Genomic DNA, 25,113 nt, shown 5'->3' with positions numbered 1-25,113 from the left:
TTTTTAAAATATATTTTATTGATTTTTTATAGAGAGGAAGGGAGAAGGATAGAGAGTTAGAAACATCGGATCAGCTGCCTCCTGCATACCCCCTACTGGGGATGTGCCTGCAGCCAAGGTACATGCCCTTGACCGGAATCGAACCTGGGACCCTTCAGTCCACAGGCCGACACTCTATCCACTGAGCCACACTGGTCAGGGCAGACATTAGTTTTAATTCTGGAAAAAGAATGAGTGTACAGATTTCCATTGCTATGGAAAGAGCTGCCTTCACCAAATCCGTATTCACAGAGGATATGATCTGACCTTCACCAAGGACCTAGGTCCCGACCATCTCACTGCATAGACACACCCCACAGCGACTCTCAAGTTCTGGACTGTTATTAGGAAGGAATTCGCAGTAACCAAGTCAGGGAATTACTTACCAGACCATTTTTTGTCGGGAATATTAAAAGAACAAAACAAAACTAAAACTAAAAACGATTTGGAAAAAGAAAAAGTAGAAAGCAGAGCAGCCTACCTGAATTGGGTCCTGTGAGAGTAGCGTCTTGTCCACTTAGAACAAGCCTTGAACTTGCTCTGTTTCTGTATCGAGATCGATGTCGTAGAAGCAGGGCCGTGTGGGCAGTCCCGGCATGGTGCTCATCTGGAGGGGAAAACACAAGCAGACACATCAGCAAACGCCGCCCCGCGATCACCGTGCAGCTAACGATGTGAATGAACTGGACAATCCAATTCCGCTTTCTCTAACTCAGGTCACATATCCATCCATTGTCTCTTTCTATTGGCCGTCTGCTATTTCAACCTTTAAGGAAATGAAACAGAAAAGGCAAATGTCGAAATTTTGAAAATTGAGACCATTTGCTCTCCCCGATGGCCGGCCCCATCGTAGACTATGGCTTCCAAACAGTGATTTTTAAACCTTTGTTTTTTCTAAGTCAAATCTTACTGGTAATGTTGAGCCCCAACAAAGGTGAGTCCCTCTGGTTGAAGGGGACAGTGGGTGTGGGTGGAGGGGACAGTGGCCTCCTCTTCCCCTCCAATTACGGCACCCACGACCCATGATTGTAAAGCCTACAACCCCGGGAGCACAATGTACAAACTCCTGTTCCCCAGAAAGCCATCCCTGTGCCTGCCTCAGTAACAAGAACGGATGCTTAGTGAGAACTGACTATGTGCTGGGCACTGCGCGGAGTTCCTTACATATTTTATCTTCCCAACGACACGATGAGAAGGCGCTTTTATTATGTCCGTGTGACATGGGAGGCAGCAGAGGTTAAATCACTTGCCTGAGGCCACCCAGGTGGTCAGAAGCAAAACTGGAAATTTGACTCCATGCCTGTGATCTCAAATGGCTCCTTTAGTGACCGCCGCGGGAGGTTACAGTGATAGCCTCCGTCATCCCCAAGTGCTTTACGGGGATAACGTAAGTCAGTCCCCCACGTTACTGAAGAGGACAGTGGGTTTTAGGCACAAAGGCATGGGCTCAGGGACACAGCCGGTAGTGGTGGAAACGGGATTAACCCAGGCCACGCTCCTCACTGCTTTGCGGCACCATGTCCAGATCAGAGTCCACAGGGCACTCTCCGCCCACCTGCATAGGAAACCCTGGGTGTGCTGGGCAAGGCCCCCAACTCCCCCTGGTGGTCCTCACACCAAACACTGGTCTGGGATCTAGATCAGTGGTCACCAACCTTTCAGCCCTCACAGACCACCGCCTGGCGACCGCTGATCTAGATGGTGAGGCTCCTGCATGACCCACTCTTATCGACTTCAGTGTTTCCGCTTGTGCTTTCACATGCACTCTCCACACAAAGGAGGCCTGAAAAGCAATGCTGCGTCCCACTTGTCTGAGGAGGGGCGCCCGGATTCTGCTGGCCTGGTTCTTCTGAGGGCTGAGTGCTGTGTCAGGCAAATGTACGTCTGCCCGGCCAGAGAACGTGGGGAAAGGAGGCTGCACTACACCGCTCCATGCCTCCAGGGTGTGTCTGCTCCTCCCCACCAGGCACAGTGCTCAGCCAGACAGGAGCCAGATAAGGCCCCTCTGATAGAACTGTCTCACTCTCCGCTTCCTTTCTGCAGTGACCCCGGATTTCTCGGTCCACCACCCTCTTCTGCCTTGTGATGCCGACAGACTCTTGCTACAGACACTGCGGTCTGTGGATCAGTAGCACTGGTGTCTCTGGGAGTTGCTGGACATTCAAATCTAAGAGCCGTGCAGGCCTGCTTAACCAGAACCTGCAGTTTCAGCTAGTCTGCAGGTCACGTGTGCACATTATAGCATGAGGAGCGAGGCTCAGTCAATGTGGCCCAGATGCCTGACCCCACCCAGCCCACTCCCCATCCCCTTGCGCAGCAGGAGAGGATGCTGGGTGGTGGAGGGGTCTGTGCACCTGCCGGCCTCATTAACCACCTGTACCAGGAGTGCGATGGGACGTGCATAAACCCCTGGGACATACGGTGGCCAGCTCCTGTCTTGCTGTACTTTAGATATATTATGGGCTCAAAGGGCTCCTGGGACCTGCCTGGAATATGGGTACCATTTATAACACATCCTTGGCGGGATCCCGCAGGAGGTGGGTTAGGTCTCGATCTCCGCGAGGTGAGAAAACCCAGGAAGAACACAAAGGCAGGGCATTGTGGGCTCATCTGAACAAAGCTACAATGGACGCTTCTGCTGTGGATAATGATCACCCCCCCCTCTGCTTGTTCACACGCTAGTTCTGCAGACATGAAAATCAAGGTTGAGCTCATGCAAGACCAAGACAGACAGAGGTGGGGCATGGCATGTGGGGTTCCTGGAGCGGACCTACGGCTGCAGTGAGTCCGAGGGCGCATCATCGGGTCATCCGGATTCTGCCCCAGAACCGGGAGTGAAAAGTAGCCAAGACAGTAAATGCCGGAAAGGTGGAATGTCTTTACTCTATTTTCAGTTTACGGAGAGAGATGAGCTTAATCAGAAGACGCTCATGTTCCTTTCCAAGGATGCAATCATCACTTCCCAGAATCCATGACGACGTATCTGGGATACGCGGCAACAGACGAGAGAGCACACAGTCTGCAGAGCCGGGGGACTCCCTGACCCGTGGACGAGGAGCCATCTCCCACAGAGCCACGCTGAAAATAAAAACTTCTCCCACGGAGCAGACACAACGTGGAATGCTGTCAACAAGACCTAACACACTCGCTCCAATTGTCTCCCAGTAAAAAGCTGGTATCAACGGGTAGTAGCCCCCAGACAAGAGTCAGGACAGCAGGACAAGAAAGAAGGGTTTGGACAGCCCTTGGCAGTTGACCTCTGGCCCCAGGCCTGCGGTCAGTAGTGATCTGTTGACTTTATTTGTGTGCCCTCCAAGGAGGCCTTCTGCTTACAATAAGGAGGGAGCCACTAAATTGCTCTTACTAGTCACACCGCATCAATGGATTCCTTTACAAAGGCTGAGAAACAGGGCTTGTGCCCTTTGCGACCCTCATTTTAACTACGGCGAATCTTCCAAATCTTTACTGATTTGGGGTTAAGCTTCTTTTGGAGAAATGAGTTCTATGAATAGCCTTTATAAACATACAGTAAAAGGAGTAAATGTCTAATCACTATGTTGTACACCTGAAACTAATATAATGTTGCATGCCAACTGTAATTGAAAAATAAAAAATTAAAAAAATACTAAAGAGAAAATATTCATTAGAAGTAAACGTAGAATATTCTTTGGCATGAGTAGAAAAATTATTGAAAATTGTTTTATAGTGATAGAATCATAACTTGTCCTTAACCACAATATTCGATGAAAGAGAAACATCGATCAACTGCCTCCTGCACACCCCCCTAACTGGGGATCGAGCCTACAACCTGGGCATGTGCCCTGACCAGGAATCGAATCGCGACCTCTTGGTTCATGGGTCAATGCTCAACCACTGAGTCACAGTGGGTGACTGCTCCTTAAATCTACTACTTTTTCACCTGAAAAAAAAACTTCATTTCTAGCAGCTCCTTGTTGTTTTTTTCATTTCTCACTTTTACTTATCAATTTTCAAAATAATAATCCGGTGCCCGAGCAACTGCGATAGAGACACCATTGGTACTACGCTAAGCACTGTTTGCACTGTACCTCCTCATTTAATTCCTATACCCCACAAGCCCCGTGTTATTCCATCCCACTATCCCGTTTGCAGGTCAGGAAAACGAGACACGGAAAAGTACACAGCTGCCCGTGTAATTCAGAATTTCCTTTCGATTTTCAGCCCCCTTCCCCCACCCGCCCCGCAAAGCTCCTGCCCAGAGATAATATGCCACCGCAGGAGGAAAACACGACACACAGAGAAGCTGTATCCATTGTCTTAATATTCCCTTTAGGCTTCTCTTGGGACAGTGGCAAAAGGAGTGGTCTGGGGGAACCTGGGGGAGGCGTGAGAGCTGCCTCAGCTAACGTTCCCCGGGCCAGAGGAGGAAACCGAATTCGGGAAGACCTCATGACCACCTGTCATCTAACTGAACCATTTTACCTACACTGTCCTGCAACTTTTCTTCAAGGTGGTTCAGATCAGACCCCAGTGAGTGATCAGGACCGGTTCTAAGAAGGTTCATTCGGTTGTGCCTTGCTGTAATTTTCTTCATGTTTCTTGTACTTGGGGCTCACTGAGCTTCCTGAATGTGTGGACTTATAATTTCTGTCAAATTAGGAAACATTTTGGCCATTATTTCTTAAAATATTTTCAGTCCTTTCCTTTCTCTTCGGTGGGGCTCTACGTATTTTTTCACCCCTTGATAGTCTCCAAACTCACTGATGCTCTTCCACTTCTTTCTGCCCTTTTCTGTTTCATTTAGGATGGTTTCTATGTTATGTCTCCAAGTTAACCTCTTCTACAACAGCTAATGTGCCATTAGAGTATTTTTTATCTTGGACACTCTGGTTTTCATCTCTAGAATTTTAATTTGCCTTTTTTCCGTCTTTATCTCTATTAAACATTTTGAATCTTTCCTCCAATTTCTCAAACATATGGACTACAATCATAACTGTTTTCATGTCCCTGTCTACTAATTCTATCGTTTGTATCATTTAAGGGTAAATTTTGATTGACTTTTCTGATTATTGGTTGTATTTTCCTACTTGTTTGCATGACTGGTAATTTTGGACATGCTATCAACTTGTTGGGTTCTGGGCATCTTTGCACTGTTAAAAGTATTTTTATACATTGTTCTGGCACACTGTTTAGTTACTTGGAAACAACTTGATTTTTTGGGGTGGTTTGCCTTTATTTTTTAAAAAATATTTTTATTGATTTCAGGGAGGGAGAGGGAGAGAGAGATAGAAACATCAATGCTGAGAGAGAATCATTGATCGGCTGCCTCCTACACGCCCCCTACTGAAGATCGAGCCCACCACTCTGGCATGTGCCCTTGACCAGAATCGAACCCGGGACCCTTCAGTCTGCAGGCTGACGCTCTATCCACTGAGCCAAACCGGCTAGGGCGGGTTTTGCCTTTAAAGCTTTGTTGGGTAGGACCAGAGCTGTGTTTAGTCCAGGGTTAACTGTGTCCTTACTACTGACGTAAGACCCTTCTCAGTATTCTAACCAGTGCCCCCTGATGTTGAGGTTTTCACTCGTTTTGGAAGCCGGCACCTCTTATAGGCCCCGTGTGGGAACCATGAACTGTTCCCCTAACCCTTATGGGTGATCCTTTCCCTGGCTTCTGGTCACCTCACATGCGTGCACTGACCAGTACTCACTCGAATACTTGATTTTCAGGGATCAGTGTCCTTTGCTGCTTGATGCCCAATGTCTTGAGTGATTTTTTTCTATTATTTTGTCCAGTTTTTCAGTTGTTTCAAATAAAAGGGTAAATCTGGTTACTGTTATTCCACCTTTAGTAGAATGTAATTATAACCTGTAATTTATTTGTTCTATATCACTGGGTCAGATACTGTTGCTTTAGAGATAGGAATACGAATTTATAGGCTGATGGAGGTTTTAAAGGTTATTATTTTTTTTAAAAGGTTATTATTATGCCACTCATTCTACCGAAAGAATAAGGTTATTGGAGCCCAGCCGGTGTGGCTCAGTGGTTGAGCATTGACCTATGAACCAGGAGATCACAGTTCAATTCCCAATCAGGCACATGCCCAGGTTGTGGGCTTGACCCCTAGTAGGGGGCATGCAGGAGGCAGCCAGTCATTGAATCTCTCATCATTGATGTTTCTATCTCTCTCTCTCTCCCTTCCTCTTTTAAAATCAATAAAAATGTATTTAGAAAAAGGGATAAGGTTATTGGGAACACTGTGTTATTACATATAATGACAGAATTTGATTTTGCGATAAGTAGCCCAAGAATAAAATTATGTTAATACACAATACAATGAGCTAAAATCTAAACACTTTCTTAAACCCAGAGCCAAGATTCCATTCACTGATTATAAAAACATGTGAATACAAGATTTTTTTTTAAATAAAAAGGTTTGCAATTTTTAAAAGGGGACATGAGAAACGCTGCACTTATAATGTAGATTAATATAATATCTAATTTTACAAAAGAATAGGAGTAAGGTAACACATTTTGTGTTTAAATTCATAAAATGAAAAATAATAGTAAAAAACAGGATTCTTTAGTGACTGCTCAGTTATCTACTTTTCTCAATCAAAACAAGTCCGTTTTTTCTGAACTTTTCTTTTCTTGGCAAGTCAGCTCCTTACTTCACTGCTTTGCTACTGACACAAGCAGCAAGAACCGTCTGAAGTTCAGCGTGCCTCCCTCGGCTGCCCTCTCAGTGACCTTGGTGAGTGAGAGCTTCCCATGATGGCACATTCTCAAAGAAGTCCGAGGCTCAGGCATCTGACAAGCGTCTGAGTAATTCTCTAACATGTTGCAGTAGACTGATACCATCAGCCCATGAGCTATTTTCCCACAGAACCCAAGCCAACAAAGCCTGAATTTTTCATATACTTATATATAAACAACACAAGGAATCAATACAGATGCACTTTACGACAGCCAGCAATTCCAGCAGCATCACCTGTCTTCCAGCTTGTATGGTGCCCTATTTGGACTAAAATCTCACTTTTACTTCCCCATTCTTCTATCCCCACCTCCCCACAACCATGAAATGTAATTCAAGCACAGACATGGCAAGACGACAAACAACATGTACCTCATGCGCTGTTAGAATGGAGGCAAAGGACTTAGAACAGGGCTTCAAATTCCCCCCAAAAATGGGCTGGCTGGGGGCTTCCCTAGCAGCTGCTTCCCCTGCCTGCAGTCCATGGGGTTACCATGGAGGAAGGAGGAAGGCTGGCTATTTGCTGAAGGGAACAGCATCCTTGGTCCGTTTCATTTCATTCTCACCAGTAACATGGGGACACTGGGAAAGTAAAAACTGTTCCCAATGGGAAGATGTTACGGGGCCCTGAGACAATTTTATATGCTTATCACCCAAACATAAAATTGCACAGACCTCTCTTTTCTTCTGAACCGAAGGTTGGAAAACGATGATGGCCCACATGCCAAATGGGGCCAGCCACCCATTTTTGTAAATAAAGTTTTACTGGAACACAGCAACACTCACTCGTATGCATACTGTCCATGCTGCTTCTGCTCTGTGGTGGCAGAGTTGAGGACAGAGACTGTGCGGTCCGCAAAGCCTACAATATTTACCACCTGCCCCTTTACAGAAAATGTTTGCTGACCTCTGTTCTAAAAGACAATGCTACAGGCTAAAGGGTTTAATGCAAATCAAGAAAGATGAAGTTGAGAAGAATGTGGGCATTCTACAACTTTCCCTAAAGACGCTGGTTTTATAACTGGGGCAGTGCAGACGCCAACTGAAAGAGAGCCTGGTGATGGCGTGAGCCATTGGATTATTGTTCAGCAATACACGGATTTTACAGAAGTGAAAGGTCCTGGCATTCGCCTGGGATATTGCTGCATTCTCGGTTTAAAAGGTATTTGAATATAAGTGGCAGTTGATTTACATAGGCTCTACTTCACGGATCTCACTTACAGAGCTCAGATTTGCAGAATATAATTCACAGATTCTAATTCATAAAACCTGATGTGTAGAGTCTAGATTTTCTCTGGTTGGGAAACCACATGAGATCTTAGAGAGGTGACAATCTTGTACCAAAGGGCATAACCTTCCGTTCCACTTGGGCCAGAGGTGGGAAGCCTACTTGTGTGTCATCTGAAGGCTGAAAAATGACACTTCTCACTAACAGTCCACACGGCACAGGCACCCTGTGCTGATGTCCAGGAGGTAGGGTTTCCCTCTGGACCTAAACGGAAAACACAGGGTCTGCAGTGTGCACTGTGCACCAGGGGGGCTCGCTGAAGCTCTACGATCGGAGAACGCCGACGAGGCAGTGGGGGTGACCTAGCACTTTCTTGTGTCCTCTTAGATGCGGCCCCTTTGTCGTGTGGGATTGTGTAGCAAGTGGCTCCAAAGGCCCCGGTTGGCTCTGAGATGAGAGGGGCACAGAGAGGCCTTACCAAGGAAGTGATCCCTAGATAGGAAATCAAATAGAACCTGACCCGCGGCAAGGGCACGTGGGGCTGAAGAAACACCGAGGCCAGTGGAAGAAAGCAAGCTGCTACGGCAAAGCAGGCCAGCTTGTAATGGGAGGGGGGCACTTCCCCAAGATGAAAAAACCGAAGTTCTGAACCCAGGAGAGAGGACTTCCACAGGAAAACATGATAATGGGGGACTCGGCCCAGGGTGAGGAGTAGTAAAGGGGAAAGCACACAGTAAGCCACAATCTACACCATGGATTCTGAATTCAGCATCTGCCATGAACAGCCAGCATCTGAAAGGCCTCTGGCCCATGGAGCCAACAAGGGAGTAACTTTCATGTTCTTAACCATGAGCATGTAGTTAGTTATCTACCTGCACAACCTGGAGGGCCAGGGGGCGCCCATTTAAAAAAAAGCACACCTGATTAAAATTGTGTGGTCTCCATGGACCTGGGTTTGGGCCCCCTGGAATGAAGCCACCTCGAAAAAGTCTAGAAGTGGATGCACTTAAATAAGCCGTCGGTACTCACCACCTCCCATCCCCCTCGCCACCGGACCCACCTTCCCCCGCCTCCCAGTCTGAATTCCTCATCTTTCACCAAGACAGTCTCAAATTATGATTGATGTAAGGACTGCAATAAAACCATACCATAGTTTCAGTCCTTTCCAAAAACGTAATGAGATCAGGCACACTGGCACCGGTCCACAGGAAAGGGATCAAAGCTGGACATCATGAGCAATGCTTCAAAGAAACCGAGCCGAGTTCAAAAGCACCAAGGCGTGGACACGTATGGATGCTCTTCTTGTGACACCAACGACCCCTGGCACCGTGGCATCCCTGCCGACAGCGCCACTCGGGGAAAAGGGTAACGTTCTGAAGGACGTGAGCACGTTCCCAAGTGTTTAGCTTTTCTATCCTGTCAAGTTCCACTGTCTTCGGTTTGTACGTAAATGACGTTTTGGTAAACGATTTTTAAGTTAAAAACATTTATGCAATTCATATCCAGCTAAAACATCGCTTTTTAAGTTTTGGGAAAAATAACTGGGCTGTCGACTCAGAATCTTGAGCGTCTCCTGGGAATGCCGGATGAGAACATTGAAAGAAGGAAGGTCAGAGAGTGGGCTGAAAGCAGATGGATGTTGTAACCGAACCCTCAGTCCCAGAGAACCTGACCCGCGAGGAAATGCCGCAGGATCTGAAAGACCTGGTAGCGTGATTAACCATGTCCAAGAACAAAAAGTGCAAAGTGACACCGGAAAATCTTGAGGTGTCTCCATCTCCATCGCTGATAAGATCTTGGCTCACGTTCCCCATAATGGGTCACCGGGCAGAAGGCATCAGTGCCCCGAGGCATCTCCACGTGGCCTTTCTGCTTCGGCGCGGTCGGCGGGCACGCCTCTGCCACCCCAGCCAGGAGGACAGGCATGAACCTTGCTTGGCCATCTCCTGTTTAATCACAACAGGGCTGCGATCAGGCCTGCGTTCTACTGTTATTTTGGTTTGTTTACCCAGAAGTCTGCTCTGTTGCCAATGGAGCAAACCAGGATTGTGCTATCTGTGTAGTCATCTCTTTCATGTGGCCCTGCCTGAGAATATGCGTGTTATTCAAATGCCACGTTCAAGTCCTCTCGGATCTCCCTTGCAGCCTCACTGAAAGTCACAAATGCACAACCAAGAATAACCATCCACTGTTTACACGCAGAGGTCCTCAAACTTTTTAAACAGGGGCCCAGTTCACTGTCCCTCAGACATTCCACACATGCGGGCCCGGGACGAGTCGGCTGCTAAGCAGGACAGGCAGTGGCGGCAAAAACACCCGGTGGGCCGGATAAATGTTTTCGGCGGGCCGCATGTGGCCCGCGGGCCGCAGTTTGAGGACCCCTGGTTACCAGGCACAGAAGTCCACACGCAACGCCCGGACACTGCGGAGCTCGTGTGGCTAGTGTCTAGGCGACATTAGAAGTACAGAAATCAGCGGTGATGCCAAGCTGGCAAACTGCCACTGTGTTCATTTCCGGGGAAGAATCGACCGCAGGGTGGGCGTGGGTGACTGGGTTTGAGAGAGTTCACTCCAGGGATGCATGGAGATATAGGCTTACATATGTAGTTACCTCGCTGTATAGGTTTAACACACTCTCATTCTTAGCATTATCAGGCAGTAAGCCAGTATCTGCTAGTTATGAACCTTACAACAATTGTGGTTAAAAATGATTAAATAATTTTGAACTTATTAAACTAATAGAATTTGATTTTTTAACAATCAAATTGATGTTTTTAACACTAAAATAGACTACAAAGACCTATATACAAGTGCTGTAATGAGCTGAATATGAAAGGAATAAGATGAATAACTGTAGGGATTTTGTGGGAACAAGATAAGAAACCCTAAATCGGAGAGGTCCCAGGTTTGGGGTTGGGGTTGGGAGAAACTCCAAACCAGAGAAGAAGGCACTCCTAACGGCTGACTCTTGGGGAAGGGCCAGCAATACACCAAGAACCAGCCCACTTTCCCCATGTTTCTTTTGAAGTCAAAACATTATGTTTAAAAGCCCAATGCTATCAACCACGGCGAGCACAGAGCCCTCTTTTTGAGGTAGAAAACTAATTCCCATGGGATAGAATCTATTCACCATGAAAATGCCTAACGAGAAAGAGCTCCTAGAAATGGAATGTTATGCTTTTAAATGACTTTATATTTCACACATGCCAACATCTACCTATAATTAAACAAAGGGCAGGGCTTGCCTATGGGAGACACCTGCTTTCGTCCCACTCCTGACCAGGCCCAGTCTAACGTCTCGGAGCAGCGGAGGCCACTCCACATGGTGCAGAGCGGTCTGCCCTTGCCTCCCGGCAAGACGGGCATGACAGTCACCCCCTGGCTGGACCCTGTGATGGGTCAGGAGGCAAACAGGGCCAGTATTCCTAAATACTGACATTTAGATGGGGGCGGGGGGCGGGGAGAGAGGATTCCTCTTCTTCTGGGATAGTGAGCTTGAGGTTTGAAGCTGGTGATACTGGGGTGGCGGTGAGGGGGCGCGGGGGAGATCACTCTGAGGGAGGCAGGGTTGAGAATTGGGGAGCAAAAGCCAGAATCCCGAACTCAGCTGGGGCTAAAGCCAGACAGCAAAAGAATTTTTGTTATCTGGATCAATTCATCTCCTCTTTCTGTGTAAGTTTGAGTTGTTTCTCTTAACTGTAACCAAAAGAGCTCTGACAAACACAGTGAGCGCCAGGCCTCACAGGCGGGTGACTGCGCAGCCCCGCCCAGCCTCAGCCTGTCCACGGCCATTCATTTGTCTGAAAGCTCTTCCTTTTGCTAACATGTGAGACCTGAGTGGCATCCAGAGAGTCCTAAATTCAACCACACCCAAGGCACAGATTGTAGAGAAACGGGCAGGAGCTCATGACCACCATCTGTGTTGGCCTCTATAGGTTCCCTTTCTTTCCGTTTTGTTTTGTTTTATATTCTATGTATAAGTGAAATCATTTGGTAGTTGCCTTTTTTCATCCAGCTGAGTTCACTTAGCATGATATTCTCGACGTCCATCCATGTTGCAAATGGCAGGATTGCACCCTTTTTAAGGCCAAGCAGTATTTCACCGTGTGTGTGTGTGTGTGTGTGTGTGTGATGTGCATAATGCCACATCTTTACTATGAAGTATACACATTTACTGAATTATAATGCTGCATACCTTGAACGTATATAATGTTATAAGTCAATGTTACCTCCATAAAAAAGGGATGTTAACACATTTTTCAAAATTAGCAAACATTTGCTACCTTAAAAACTTATAAGCTATGACTTGGTTTCATATTTGAAGTTTTTTTTTTTAACAATGGTGAGTATTAGATCAATCTCTACTAAATTGGAAAAAGAAAACTATTTCCAAAAAGTTAAAAACATGTTAACACTTCAAAAAAATATATCAGGAATTTAAGAGCTGGCATAAAGAGAATTCTTTTTTTAGATTAGATTTATGATATACAAAGTGAATTTATTTGGAGGTAAATTCTGTAAGTGAAATCAGAGTTTTTTAAAGAGATAACTCCTCAAACTATTTTTGCCAAATATTAACCTTATTTTCATTCTTTGGTTTTTCAAGGCTTTCAAACAGTGCATTTTAAAGACAAACAATTTAATTATGTATTTGGAGACACTCTCACTCTGTGAGTTCATCCAGGAGTGGCCTGGTCCCAGTGGAAAGATTCATGACAAAGATACGCTGACTATCTTTTCATATTCTAAGTAGCAAGTGCCGAAAATGAACACTCCCAGAAATGCTCTCTTAGCTTCCTGCAGCAACTCTCATACCACACTGTGCTTTATTCAAATCACTGTCCTCTTAAAAAACTGCAACACATTTCAGATCTTTGGTTTTAAAGGTGTATTTCAAACACCTCATTAACTTCCCACTTGCGGCCAGGTAGTGTAAGAGGACAGCTGGTGCTGCTTCCCCCGTCCCCTTCTCTACGTTTGGATATTTAATTATTCCATTCACCTAACTGTCTACATCTATTTGCATAAGTTTGCAGCAGGATCAGATGGAAGGCTTCATGGATGTGTCAATATTATTTTTGGCTAGCTGGAAAGGAAACGTGCTATGCTAAACTAGCACAACATTTGAACAGGGAACTCTGCAAACTGCCCTTCCATCTGCATAAGACATGTTTGTTGGTAAAGTATAAAAGAAAAAAGAAAGATGGGCGTTTAACTAGATTACTCATCTTACAAACTATTCAGACTCTCTCCTATGCTGTGCTGCGCAACACCAATTAATCATGTTGGAAAAATGAAAGAACAGAGACTGTTTAGATGACAAATGAGGCAGTAAATGAAGCCGAGATGGGAGTCAAGATTCAAGGGGGAACTATTTTGATTCTTTTAAAATATGTATCTTGAGACTGTACAAATGACTGCAACTTACTTTAAAATCTACATTCCACCATTAAGTTGGACTTTGCACATATTTCATGATACCCCAAGACAACTTAGAATGGAAAACTGCTAGCAACCGCACAAGAAGTAGCAAACACATGTCAATGCATAGAGAGGCGAGAGCGGGCACCGGACACGGTTGCCTTTTTAGGTTTCCAAGTGAACTCCTGAGGCCACAGCCAAATTCTGTGTGTTGAGCTAAATGGATTATCTTACAGAACAACATACTGCTTTCTAGTATTCTCCTATCCAAGTTGAAGGACACCGAAGGATGAAATCCATAACTAAATAAATACGCAGCAACCTCATAATACAGTCATCAAGTTCCACTTTATCCTTTATCAGAGCTTCGGGCAAATAATTAACTTGTTTTGAGTTTGACTTATTTTCATTTCCCACATCCAAGCACGCTGCCCATCTTGATCCCACCACACACTCCTAATATACGACTTGGTCTTTCTCTCTTTCCTGGCCCCAGAATATAAGGAACTTGAGGGCAAAGACTCTGCCCCATTCATCTCTTTAATAATCAAGGCTGACTGAACTTGAATGGGAGACCCACAGGCTGCTTAGAAATCCCTTCAGTGGAGGCCTCACTGTAGTCAACTCGACCTTTCAGGGTCCAAGGATCAGGCCCCTTGTGAGATACGTCGCATTAAGCAAGCTTGCAAGAGGCCTGCTTATAATCTAAACATCGTTTTATTCATTTATGGGTCATGTCTGACCCTGGAGTTTTGAGATGGTGCAGAATGATGGGAAAAGATTTGAAACAGGAAAATGTGCGGCCATACCACGTCGTGGGGGCCTCTGCTTTTTCGTTTATATATTGGGAACGGTGAACGAGATGGCCGCTAGCATGGTGCGTTGGAGAAATACTGGGTTGGTCTGTCTCTCTCTCTCTCGGTGTTGCTAACCACTTGAGGTGCTAATGACTCCAGGATCTTTCATTTATAGCACAGCCTCTTTATCGAACCCCGTTGTCCAGTGGACACCTTCACCTGAACTTAAAAACAAATGCTTCATCCAACATGTTCAAAGCTGAATTCCTTTCTGTGCACAGAACAGTTAACAGAGCAGGGCTGAGGATGCCATCCTGGGACCTGCCTGCAAGGTTGGTGCCTGGAACGTGGCTTTTGGGAGTGTTCCCGCCCTTCTCATACAAGGGGCTAGCAACACGGTTACACTGAACACCCGCTTTCCTTCGGGAGTCTGGGATTTTGTAGGTGCCAGGCAGAGGGTGTTCATCTAACCAGCCCGTTAGACTCATTCTGAAGCTGCAGTTGTCTGTGCACGTGGTCACCACCATTACAGGATCGGAGCAATGCTCTCATGCCCTCCGGCTGTCCTGTCCCGCATCACCTGGCTAACCTGTCCTCACCTGGCCTTCACACCTGGCCTTCAGCAGCCCCATGCCCAGCTGACCTCCCCAACAGTGCGTCCTGAGTGCGGCCTGCTCCCAGGGACTCAGCACCCGCTGTCCCAGTCTCTCAGAGGGAGAGTGCTCCTTTAGGTTTCTATGGACAGCTGTCCCCAGTATCCACGGGGGACTGGTTCCAAGACGACTGCTCCGGTCCCTGAGTGGGCCCTCTGTACCCACGTTCCACATCTGTGGCTACAAAGGGCTGACCACACATAACTGGAGCCTGAACAACTCGAGGGGGAGGCCCAGGTCTTTGCTGCTGTTTTGTTTGTTTGCTGTTCCTCATGGCCGAGTGCACAGCACTCCTCAATAAATACTGAACGAGTGAATCAAAAGCAAGGCATCTGTGTGGTCCCACAGGGATGCATTCGTTGAGCTGGAATGACCTAGTGACTCATCACTGTGGGCCCGAGTCTCAGAAGTCTATCTGAGGGAACAGGCTGAGCCACTTCCCGTGAGCACTCTCACCTGGCCTCGCGGTGACACAGATAAGCCTTATTCTCCAGGCCCCCTTGCCCGGAATCCCACGTGGTCCCACACCTCCTGCTGCCCACAGCCCACCAAAGCAACGCTTTTGACTCTGTACTATGGAAATACTGACTTGTTCTCAGGAGGTTTTCTGAAAATTTTTCCACAAATGCAAGGCTGTTTATCTTAGAGATGTCCGCTGGGTGACCTTGGCCTGCTTTGCCCTTCACTTAAATCCCAATGTCCTTCTCCAAGTCTCTACTGTTCCCTCCCTCCATGACGTGAAGAATTGGAGCTTGGAACCAAGCAAAGCCAAATCCACTGGAAGCATAGACTTCCTTGTAAATAAAACTGATGACTCCTCGGTGTATTATGTAATATACTGGGCAGGAGCCCTTCGTTACTGTCTCATGGCCGATCTGGACAAGCCCACGGGGCAGAGAGCACAGCCAACCCCCAGGATGGGTGCTTTAAACGCAGTGGCAGGTCTGCCTGAGATAATGCCCTGGGAAACGCCAATCCCCATGTAGTCTGATTAGCAAGAATACTTAATATCGCTGATCGTTTTCAGGAATAAAGACTCTCTAACAAAGTGGTAAGAGCAGAGCATAATTACTTTGGGAGGTAACTGAGAGCTCTGACAGCATTTTAATCTCTGGGAGTTGTCGTTCCTCATAAAAAAGAACAGCTTCCTCAAGTTTTATGTTCTGATTTTATAAAAATACCAACCAACGTCTAATAGAACTACAGATGCCTGGAGCTGAGAGGACAGCATCCCACCCAGGAGGTGAGGGACCTGCTCTGTGGCGGAGGCAGGACATGGAGTCCATACGTCTTGGTTCCCTGTTCAGTGTGCTCAGGACTGCACCACCCACCCTGCACCGAGATGCTGACTCACATTTGATTAAAGAGAAAAAAAAAGTTCCTTTAGAAGCTCTGTGAAGTGCTAAATACTGGTGAGGTGCCATCAAGTAAGTCAGAACAGTACACAACGCCAACCTCCAGATGCCACTCCATACACCTCCATGGCCAGGCCACGCCTGGGCCACAGCTCCCCTTCTTACGGGGGCAAATGACACAGACCCCCATGAGCCACCACTTTCATGACCCATCTCTATCATAACTTCCACGATACAGGGTTAAATGCACCTCTGTGAGCCGATTACCGTCTATCATACTGAAACACTTGCAAATGTGTCATGGAAGTCATGATTCTTGCTGGCTGTCAGCCTGTAGGTCACCCTTAAAAGCAAGCAAACAAAACACACATCTCTGCACAGCATTCGACAAGCTGTCCGTAAGGTCAGAAATGTAGCCCCACCCCCCGAACAAAGGCCCAAACGGATGTGACAGACCCTGGCAATCAGTGCTCCCACACTTCCTGCTCTTCTCCAACCCAACCCCTGACCCCCCGAGGGTCAAGCTGCACTAGACACACGTCCTTCTGGTCTCTCTGAGAGGCTATTTATAGCTCATGGAAACATCACTGTGGAAATCAGCTTCAGTTCTTACTAGGTACGGAAATGAACCAGAAAAGCAGTGAAAACCACACCCTCAATAAGTAAGATACGGGTTGTCCCTGAATGACAATGGACATAAGGATTCCGGGTGCTGCTTTCCTCAAAGGTAAGACATTCTGGAGTGTTTCAGCTGAGGAAGGTAAGGCAGAACACCATCTTACTGTGCGCGGATGTTGTTGTTTTTCCCTTGTAAAGTCTAGATCCCTCAGGTCTTGGAGGATTCTGGGGTGGTATTATTACCTTATCTTGCCCCCTACTTTACTGATGTCTATTCCAGAGGTGGAAGTTTTCAGCAGAGAACTTGAGGTGGCTTACCGATATAAAATTGAAGAATCAGATCGATAGAAATCGGGAACATGGAAAATTCATTCTGAGTAAATGTCAAGATTCAGTAGGAAGGTTGGTATGTGGTTGAAGCATCCTACGGTTATTACAGCTGAGCTGTTCATTTGTGTGCCACGTGCTGGGCCTGTGTTTGGCACTCAGAGACAAACAGGATGAGGGCCCGCCCGCCCAGGCCTGATCACTACGTGAAGCAGACAAGCACACAGGCCTCATACTGGGAACTGTAAATGCTACCCCAGGGGAATGGACAGGTCTGTTAGCAGCACACTGGCAGCTGGACACTGAGCCCGAGGGCAAGCCGGCAGAGTCTTCAGAGAACCCTCCCGATCCAGCATTTCCCAAGCAGGCCTTTTATGAACGGTAAGGAGGCTGACAGTTCAAGGCTGTCCTCTCTAGAGAGGGCATGAAGTGAATCTATTCCATCATGCTGACTGTGTTCCCATGCCTAGCAGGGCAATCATTTGGCGGGTAGGGTTGACAATACTTCGAAGTGCTTTTTCGTTTTCATTCGAGGCAAAAATTGGAACCGTATATCTGTCCGGGGAGTAGGGAGTATTTCAGATGGAAAAAAATAAATGACTGTTGCAACCACATCACTGGAAACATCACTGATGTTTGTGACATCAAGGAACCAAATCAAGTCTCTCACCTAAAGAGATTAGCAACCCATCCCAGAGAGAGAGAGAGAGAGAGAGAGAGAGAGAGAGAGAGAGAGAGAGACCGAGACCATAAAACAGTCCCAGGCCTTCTTCAAGTTCATTAACAGGGACAGAAACTCCAGGATCCTCGCCATAAGAAGACATTATTTTGGCTTAGGAGATACCCAAGCCACAGAAAAATCTCAACATGCCACGATGAAAATTCTTGCCGTTTGAGCAACACAGCATTCTGCTAACCAACCAAAAAATGAGAAAGTTTGTTCTACGTTCTAAAATTCTGAAGACCATACAGACCTAATGGTCATTAAGGGAGAAGGTTCTGCTCCCCTATGGGTATTAGTTTTAGCGAAGATAATCTGGTAACTCTTTCTAACCGGATTGTTACCAGAATCAAGGGTCACTTCTGGTTACCCAAGGGGTGTGAAAACAAGACCATATAATCAGCGCACAGATGGCAGAATATTTCTGGTTCTGCCACTTACTATAGCTCTACAATTAAGGCAAGTTACTTCTCTGTGCCTTGCCTTCTGAGTATAAAACAGGAGTAGTGACCTTACCTACCTGGAGGGGGTATAGTGAGCATGGAATGAGTTAGTACACACAAATGGCTCCAAATACCACCTGGCATGTAGCAAGTGCCCAGTAAGTATTAGCTCTGTCTCCGATTTTAATTTTTATTATGGCTATAAATTACGTAAACATCCCTTCACTTCCACTTGCTTTTCTACGCATTTTAACATTGCTGACATTATGTTCTATGCATCTCATTTACTTTCCCACCAAACAACCCAATTATTTAAGTCACCAAACATAAACATAAAATCACTGTGCATATTTAGAGATAAGCATTGTGGTCGTGAAACTATCCAGATATTACCTTTCCCTCTCTTTTCAATGAATCCTTTTTTGGATTACACGTTATATTACAGCAGAAAGAAAGGGGCTATTCGGGGGGCGAGAAAGATGTCACCTATTGTGCTCCATAGAGAAGATATAGAAAAAAAGAAAGACAATAGAAATGACAACAGAAGATCCCCGACAATGGACTGACCTACTGTAGGCAGCGCTTTTGTTTTTAAAACAATAATACATAGAGTGCAGTGCCAGGAGGGGCGAGATGTCAGGTAAGATGCAGGGCGACCTGCGCACTTGGACGGAACGGGACTCTCCATCACTGTCCCTGGCGTGAGCCTGTGATCACAGAGATGTGCTGGAGGAGGATTTATGGGCACATGTTTTTTAGTGCTGCAGAGACTCCCATCATGCTTCCCACGAATCATTAACTGTTCACTGTCCAAATAAAAGAAGAATCCGTCTGAAGTCCTAATTCGTCAACGTAGTGTTATTCTTCCTAAAACCTTCTGTTCTCTTTCCAGTGATGTGGTTGCAGCAATCATTTATTTTTCCCCGTCTGAAATACTCCCTACTCCCCAGACAGATATACGGTACCAATTTTTGCCTCGAATGAAAATGAAAAGCACTTCAAAGACGCCGACGGGATGTCCTAGCGGAATCCCATTGTTAGGTGGCGTCCCTCCCTCTCCCCACGCCAAAGCTTTCCATCTCCCAAAAGGAGCACATTCCATTCTTTATGACAAATTTATCAAAATTAAAATAACCTCCAGTCAAAATGGCTTCAAGAAAAAAAGTCAGTTACGGTTATGAAAAAACAACGAAGGCCTTCCTGCTACCTCGGCAGGGATTTTTACCCACATGCAAAGTATTCCTGAATGGCGCCGAGGACTAATAACTGATTCCGGATAAATCTGGGAGGGAATGCCAACACCATTATGGACCTGGGAGCTAGGCTGACCACCCTCGACATGGAGAACCAATCTTTGCAGATGAGCCCTTGTTAGAAGTGCTTTTGGGCCAAAGCTAAAACTGTCTCTTACTATGAGCTGCAGATGGGATTCACACTTCCAAAGGAGAACTTTTCACACATCATTGTGATTTTATAGCTTTGATGACAAGATAATTCTTTGCCACTTGGGAGTAGCCTCAACCAGGCCATGAAAGAAAGCAGAGCAGCTCTGGCCGGGTGGCTCAGTTGGTTGGAGCATCATCCCTAAACCAGAAAGTTGCTGGTTCGATTTCCAGTCAGGACGCATACAGGAGGCAAGCAATGTCTCTCTCTCTCTCTCTCTCTCTCTCTCTCTCTCTCTCTCTCTCTCTCACTCTCTCTCTCTCTCTCAAAATCAGTGAAAACATATCCTTGGGTGAAGATTAAAAGAAAAAAAGGGCAGAGCAAAGATAATGGAAACGGAGGTTACTGATCCTAATGGGCTTATAATTGTGATAGAGCAGCAAATAAGTTGAAAACAAAGGATTCTAATGGATTGAAAATATGTGTGCAAGCCAGACAAGGAACACATGGTGCCTCAAACACAGACGAGATTGCTTCCTTTATTTGTGTAATGTAGTTTGAAACACTTTAAAAGCCTTGGACCGGTAGCAAATGGCCCATTCGCAAACCAAGCAGACGCATGGATACATGGGACAGACTGACAGAAGGCATGGCCCCTACCTGGGGGAGGCCTGGATTAATGGGCGATACCAGACAAGGCAACAAGGTGAAGGACAAGGCACCCAAAGGAAGTAAGTGCAACAAATGGTGGTGGGCGGAGCTGGCAGCGCAAACACAGAGGTGTGCCCGAGTGTGAAATGGAGCGACTGGAGGTGAGCAGGTGTCACGGGGTGCCATCCCCCCCAAGGCCAGTCCTGGGTGGGAAGGGTATTTGGAGCTTAAGTCTGTACTGAGAGGAGGAACGCAGGTACATCTGGGAACTGGATGATGAATTCTGGAAGGTGCAGGGGAGCATGGCAGGTAACTTTCATGGGCCCTACACTCTCTCGAGTTGATGCTTGGGGTCGGGGTGAACCTCAGACAGGAGACGGATGCCCATGGTAGAGGCAGCTACTTGTTCCTAGCCCTAGCTCTCCTCCTTAGCGGTCAGGCTGCCTTTATTACAAATGGCCTGGGGCACATACTGTGTGCAGGCACCTGGGTTCTCATTATGGCCCTTCCAGGGACTTTCCAAACATCTCCATTAGATCATTTAATCCAGGGGTCCTCAAACTACGGCCCGCGGGCCACATGCAAATATAAATATTGTATTTGTTCCCGTTTTGTTTTTTTACTTCAAAATAAGATACGCGCAGTGTGCATAGGAATTTGTTCATAGTTTTGTTTTGTTTTTTAACTATAGTCCAGCCCTCCAACAGTCTGAGGGACAGTGAACTGGCCTCCTGTTTAAAAAGTTTGAGGACCCCTGATTTAATCCAACAAATTACATCCCTCATAGCGCCTGTAACAACTTTACACCTGATCCCTGATTTAATTGCACCTGGCTATCCTCACTGGCGTAAAATGTTTTGAATTTTCAAGGACGCCCAGGAGAAACTAAGAGACACCAATTCTTCAAAAGCAGGAAATCACAGATATTTCACAGGGATGTCCCATGTCATTTAACATTTACTCTGCCACCCATAGGTGGATAATTTAATGAACACATATACAGTTCGGCCTGCAAACAAAGGCCATGAGTTCTAGATACCATTGATTATACCTCCTTTACAAAGTACAAGCCCAGTTTTAAAGTGTGACATTTTCCTGGTAAGTTTAGCTTCTCTTTCTATTCATCCATCCCTACCACACCTTCAAGCTGACCCTGAAGGCCTCTGGGGCATTTAGCTTGGAAAACTGGTATTTTGGTCTATATTACTTTTATTTTCCTTGTGTAAATGGCTTAGCTGCTTCTTACTATCTGCCCCTTAGGAAAACTGGGACAGCAAAGTATAATCAATTCAACGAAAAGGCAGAGAAGAGAGAAACTCCATGAGTGCCTGATAACTTTATGGGTGTCCTTCACGAGTTCTAAACTGGGGTATACCTGGATTGTCAAGTTTATTCTGAATCCACACCAAAACGAGGATATGGAAGAGGAACGGGCAAATGTTTCACCAACCCCTGGAGAAAACGAAAGGCAATATCCTGACTGTAGGGCTGGACACTGAGCCATTACAAACACTTTTCTTTCTAGGCTCCTAGCAAGAAAGAGCCCACACGGGGTATTAACAGCAGTGAGTTAAAGCTTCACTCAATCACAGAAATATCTGGTAACATGAGCGCTCAGCATACGTCTGAAGCTGATTTCATCTTACATTTATGCTAAAAATAAATTAGCATCAAAGGAGGGGAGAGAAGATCCTCTAAGGATGGACCTCGATAACCTCAGGCAAACATCACTGTCAGGAGTCACAAGCTTCCTGTCTCCTCCATCTGATAAATGGTTTCTGGAAGTCGAGAATGCTGCTGGTCACCTGCCTTTCCCCGCAGCACGCCACCCTGAGCAGTCGGGAGCGACTTCTGTCCGACCGAACAGACACACGTGTGCTTCCCCTGGTCACCAGGAAGGAACTCCTGCTCACAGAGCCATTGGGCAACCCGGTGCGGGACGTCAGGCTAAGAGGAAGCGATGGAGGCCCGGGCCAGGAAATGGCCTGTTTGGGGAAAAGCAGGAAATTCTGATGGGAGATAAGATAGAGGCAAAGGGAGTCAAGCTGGATGCGGAAGAGGAAACCAGCGCGCTCCCCAGGAATGGCGTGAAAGGACATGGGGTCCCGAGAGAGCCAGGCGGACAGAGAGGGTGGCTGGCGGGCAGGTCGGAGCCACATGGGAGAGAGGAAGGCCGTGTGCAGAGACTTTTTAAAATAAGCTGAGCGGATCCTTGTTTATTTGTGGAGAGACGGGTGGGAAGGTAGGAAAGGGGGGAGTGAGGGGCAGGAGCAAGGAGGCCGGGTGCCTGCAGGACATCTGTCCCATGGCAGGTGTCTGAGTGACATTCTGGGCGCACGGAGCCCCGTGTGACCGCACATGCTGCTGGGCACTGTGCTCCCCGGCTGCTTGTCCACCTCATTTACAGCTCGGGGAGTAAATGTTTAATCTTTCCCCCTATGTAACTGGCCATGCATCTCAGGAGTCATGCATTTGCTCTGACCTACAAGGTCTGAGTTCCTTCACCTTCATGCCTGACCCAGTGGAGCGGGTTTGTAGCCGCCACCCCTGACCGGGGCCCCACGCAGGAGGAAGCACCCCACGGAGCCTGCAGAAAGGGGACATTCAGTACATACTTTCCCGGCGGAGGAGCTGAACTGAAACGTGACAAAGAACAAAATGGCAGGGACTGCGGGAGGGGCCGCAGCTTCCTCTCTCACACACCACCCCCCAGGGCCCCCCGTAACTCCCCACCCAGCATTCGTTGGCGATGACATCACTGATTTCCCAGATACGCTCCAGCAGCTTCCTGCTTTCCCCAGGCAGGCCAAGCGATGCGTCAGTGGGGCACCTGGGTGAGATGTGAGCTGTGACCGGGTCAGGTCACAGAGTGGGAACGAAGGCCACATCGGTGTCCGTTTGTTAAACAAACCACCTGTTTCACCACTGGACTTTCCGTCCCTCCTTCCTGCACAGAATTCCACACCCAGATGGGTCCAGCCTGCACCTGTCACTTGTCTGCACAGGCAGTGCCCACGATCGCATCCTCTGCCCCAGAAAGCGCACAGGGACCGGAGTGCAGGGTGCAGGGAGGGGGTGCAAACGGCCCTTGGAGAACCACGGGCAGACCTGGAGCTCTGACCCGAGCATCCTAGCTCCCCAGCCAACACAAAAGCACCAACTGTCTGTTTTCCAACAGTTTCAAGTAGCCACCCAGACCCCAGAACTGCTCTGTCTGGCACCGACCACCACATGACGCCCTAAGACGTCGTCATCCCTTCTGGGTGACCAGCCAGATGGCGTAACTTCGAGATGCTGGCCCAGGTCCTTGGCCTAAAGTGCCCTCATGCCCTAATTTCCTGCCCTATGTTTGCCGATGAAGATGACATCATATTGCAGACGACTTCATGTCCCAAAGAAGACCTCTTGGTTCTCCAGGAGCCGTTCTCACCGTCTCAAGATGACGTCCAAGGAAAGCAGGTCAAAATGCCAGAACTGATGTTGAAAGGATGTCTGCTAGGGATGCCCACGTGGTCAGACACCCCTCCATGCTGGCTGCTCTGACAATGCGTCCTCTCCGCCCAGGACAGCAGGCAAGAAGGGCCCCAGGACAAGTCAGTGTGGGAAAAACGACCTTGCATTTCCTCAGCTGACTTTGGGGCTAGCAAATGTTAGACGGAACTAAAGAACCACACACACTCTGGAGCACATTCCTTAAATAAAAAAGGAGTGCAGGCCTAGCCAGTTTTGCCCAGTGGATAGAGCATCGGCCTGTGGACCAAACAGTCAAGGGCACGTACCTTGGTTGCAGGCTCCTTCCCGGCCCAGTCCCTGGTCAGGGTTCATGCAGGAGGCAACCAATCAATGTGTTTCTCTCACATCGATGTTTCTCTGTCTTTCCCTTTCCCTTCCACCCTCCCTAAAGATCAATGGAAAAATATCCTCAGGTGAGGATTAATAACAACTACAACAAAAAATAGAGTGCATTTCTCACAGGAACATTCTAGCTCTTTTGTCCTTTCTTTGGTGTCCCAACTTTTCAGGCACTAAAACACCATGAGATACCAGGATGGGCAGGGGGACTGTACCCCCTGTACGCAGCTGAGTCTCTTGCAACCCAGTGACCCTAGTTAAGGTTCTTTATAGATCATCATTATCCTACTCACTGTATCTTCATGTCATAAAAGTGACATCTCCTCAACGCAGTGACTTAACGTAAACAGAAAAGTAAAGAGAAAAAGAGAAGCTATTCACAATATCCTGGCCAGAGGTTAAGATTTTGGTGTCTGTCCTTCTGGTCTATCCCATATGGAATGTAATTTACTTCTCAACAACATCATTTCATATACTTTGCTTACACAGTAATATTTTTATGTCATGAAATTTATGCCAAGTAATTAAACAGCCCTTATAAATTATAGAAACTTAAAGACAATATCAAAACAATGAGACCCCAAGACAAAGACCACCTACTGTATTTTTTTTTTTTTTGGCATGAGATTTTTAGAGTTTTTGTAAACTATTAGGTTTATTGAACACTATAAATCATAAGCTTTGAAAGAATTTTGGAAACATAATGGGATAATCTGTAGATTATAGAGCTGGAAAATCATAAAAATAATTTGCTCCTTTCTCCCCACAAAGATCTGCACTGGCCAAACAATTTCTTAGAAGGAGATGTGCTAAGTGGAGATGGGCTGGCCAAGAATCCTGTATCATTTTGCAGCTTTCACCAATGCGCTGGAAAGAACATATAATTTGAAGAGA

General features: G+C 46.8%; 1 protein-coding gene across 1 annotated transcript in view; it reads right to left on the bottom strand.

Moving 5' to 3' along the window:
• Positions 1-25,113, bottom strand: part of MTHFD1L (methylenetetrahydrofolate dehydrogenase (NADP+ dependent) 1-like) — a 157,557-nt gene that overhangs the window by 7,433 nt on the left and 125,011 nt on the right. Inside the window, exon 27 of the mRNA XM_006768722.2 lies at positions 521-646. Coding sequence (XP_006768785.1) covers positions 557-646 — 90 coding nt within the window. The 3' untranslated portion in view covers positions 521-556. The remainder of the gene's footprint in view (positions 1-520; positions 647-25,113) is intronic.

Source organism: Myotis davidii, unplaced genomic scaffold (assembly GCF_000327345.1).
Source record: "Myotis davidii unplaced genomic scaffold, ASM32734v1 scaffold1323, whole genome shotgun sequence".
Classification (NCBI taxonomy): Eukaryota; Metazoa; Chordata; class Mammalia; order Chiroptera; family Vespertilionidae; genus Myotis; species Myotis davidii.
Note: the sequence above shows the minus strand (reverse complement) of the source record. Positions and strands in the feature narration are given on the sequence as shown.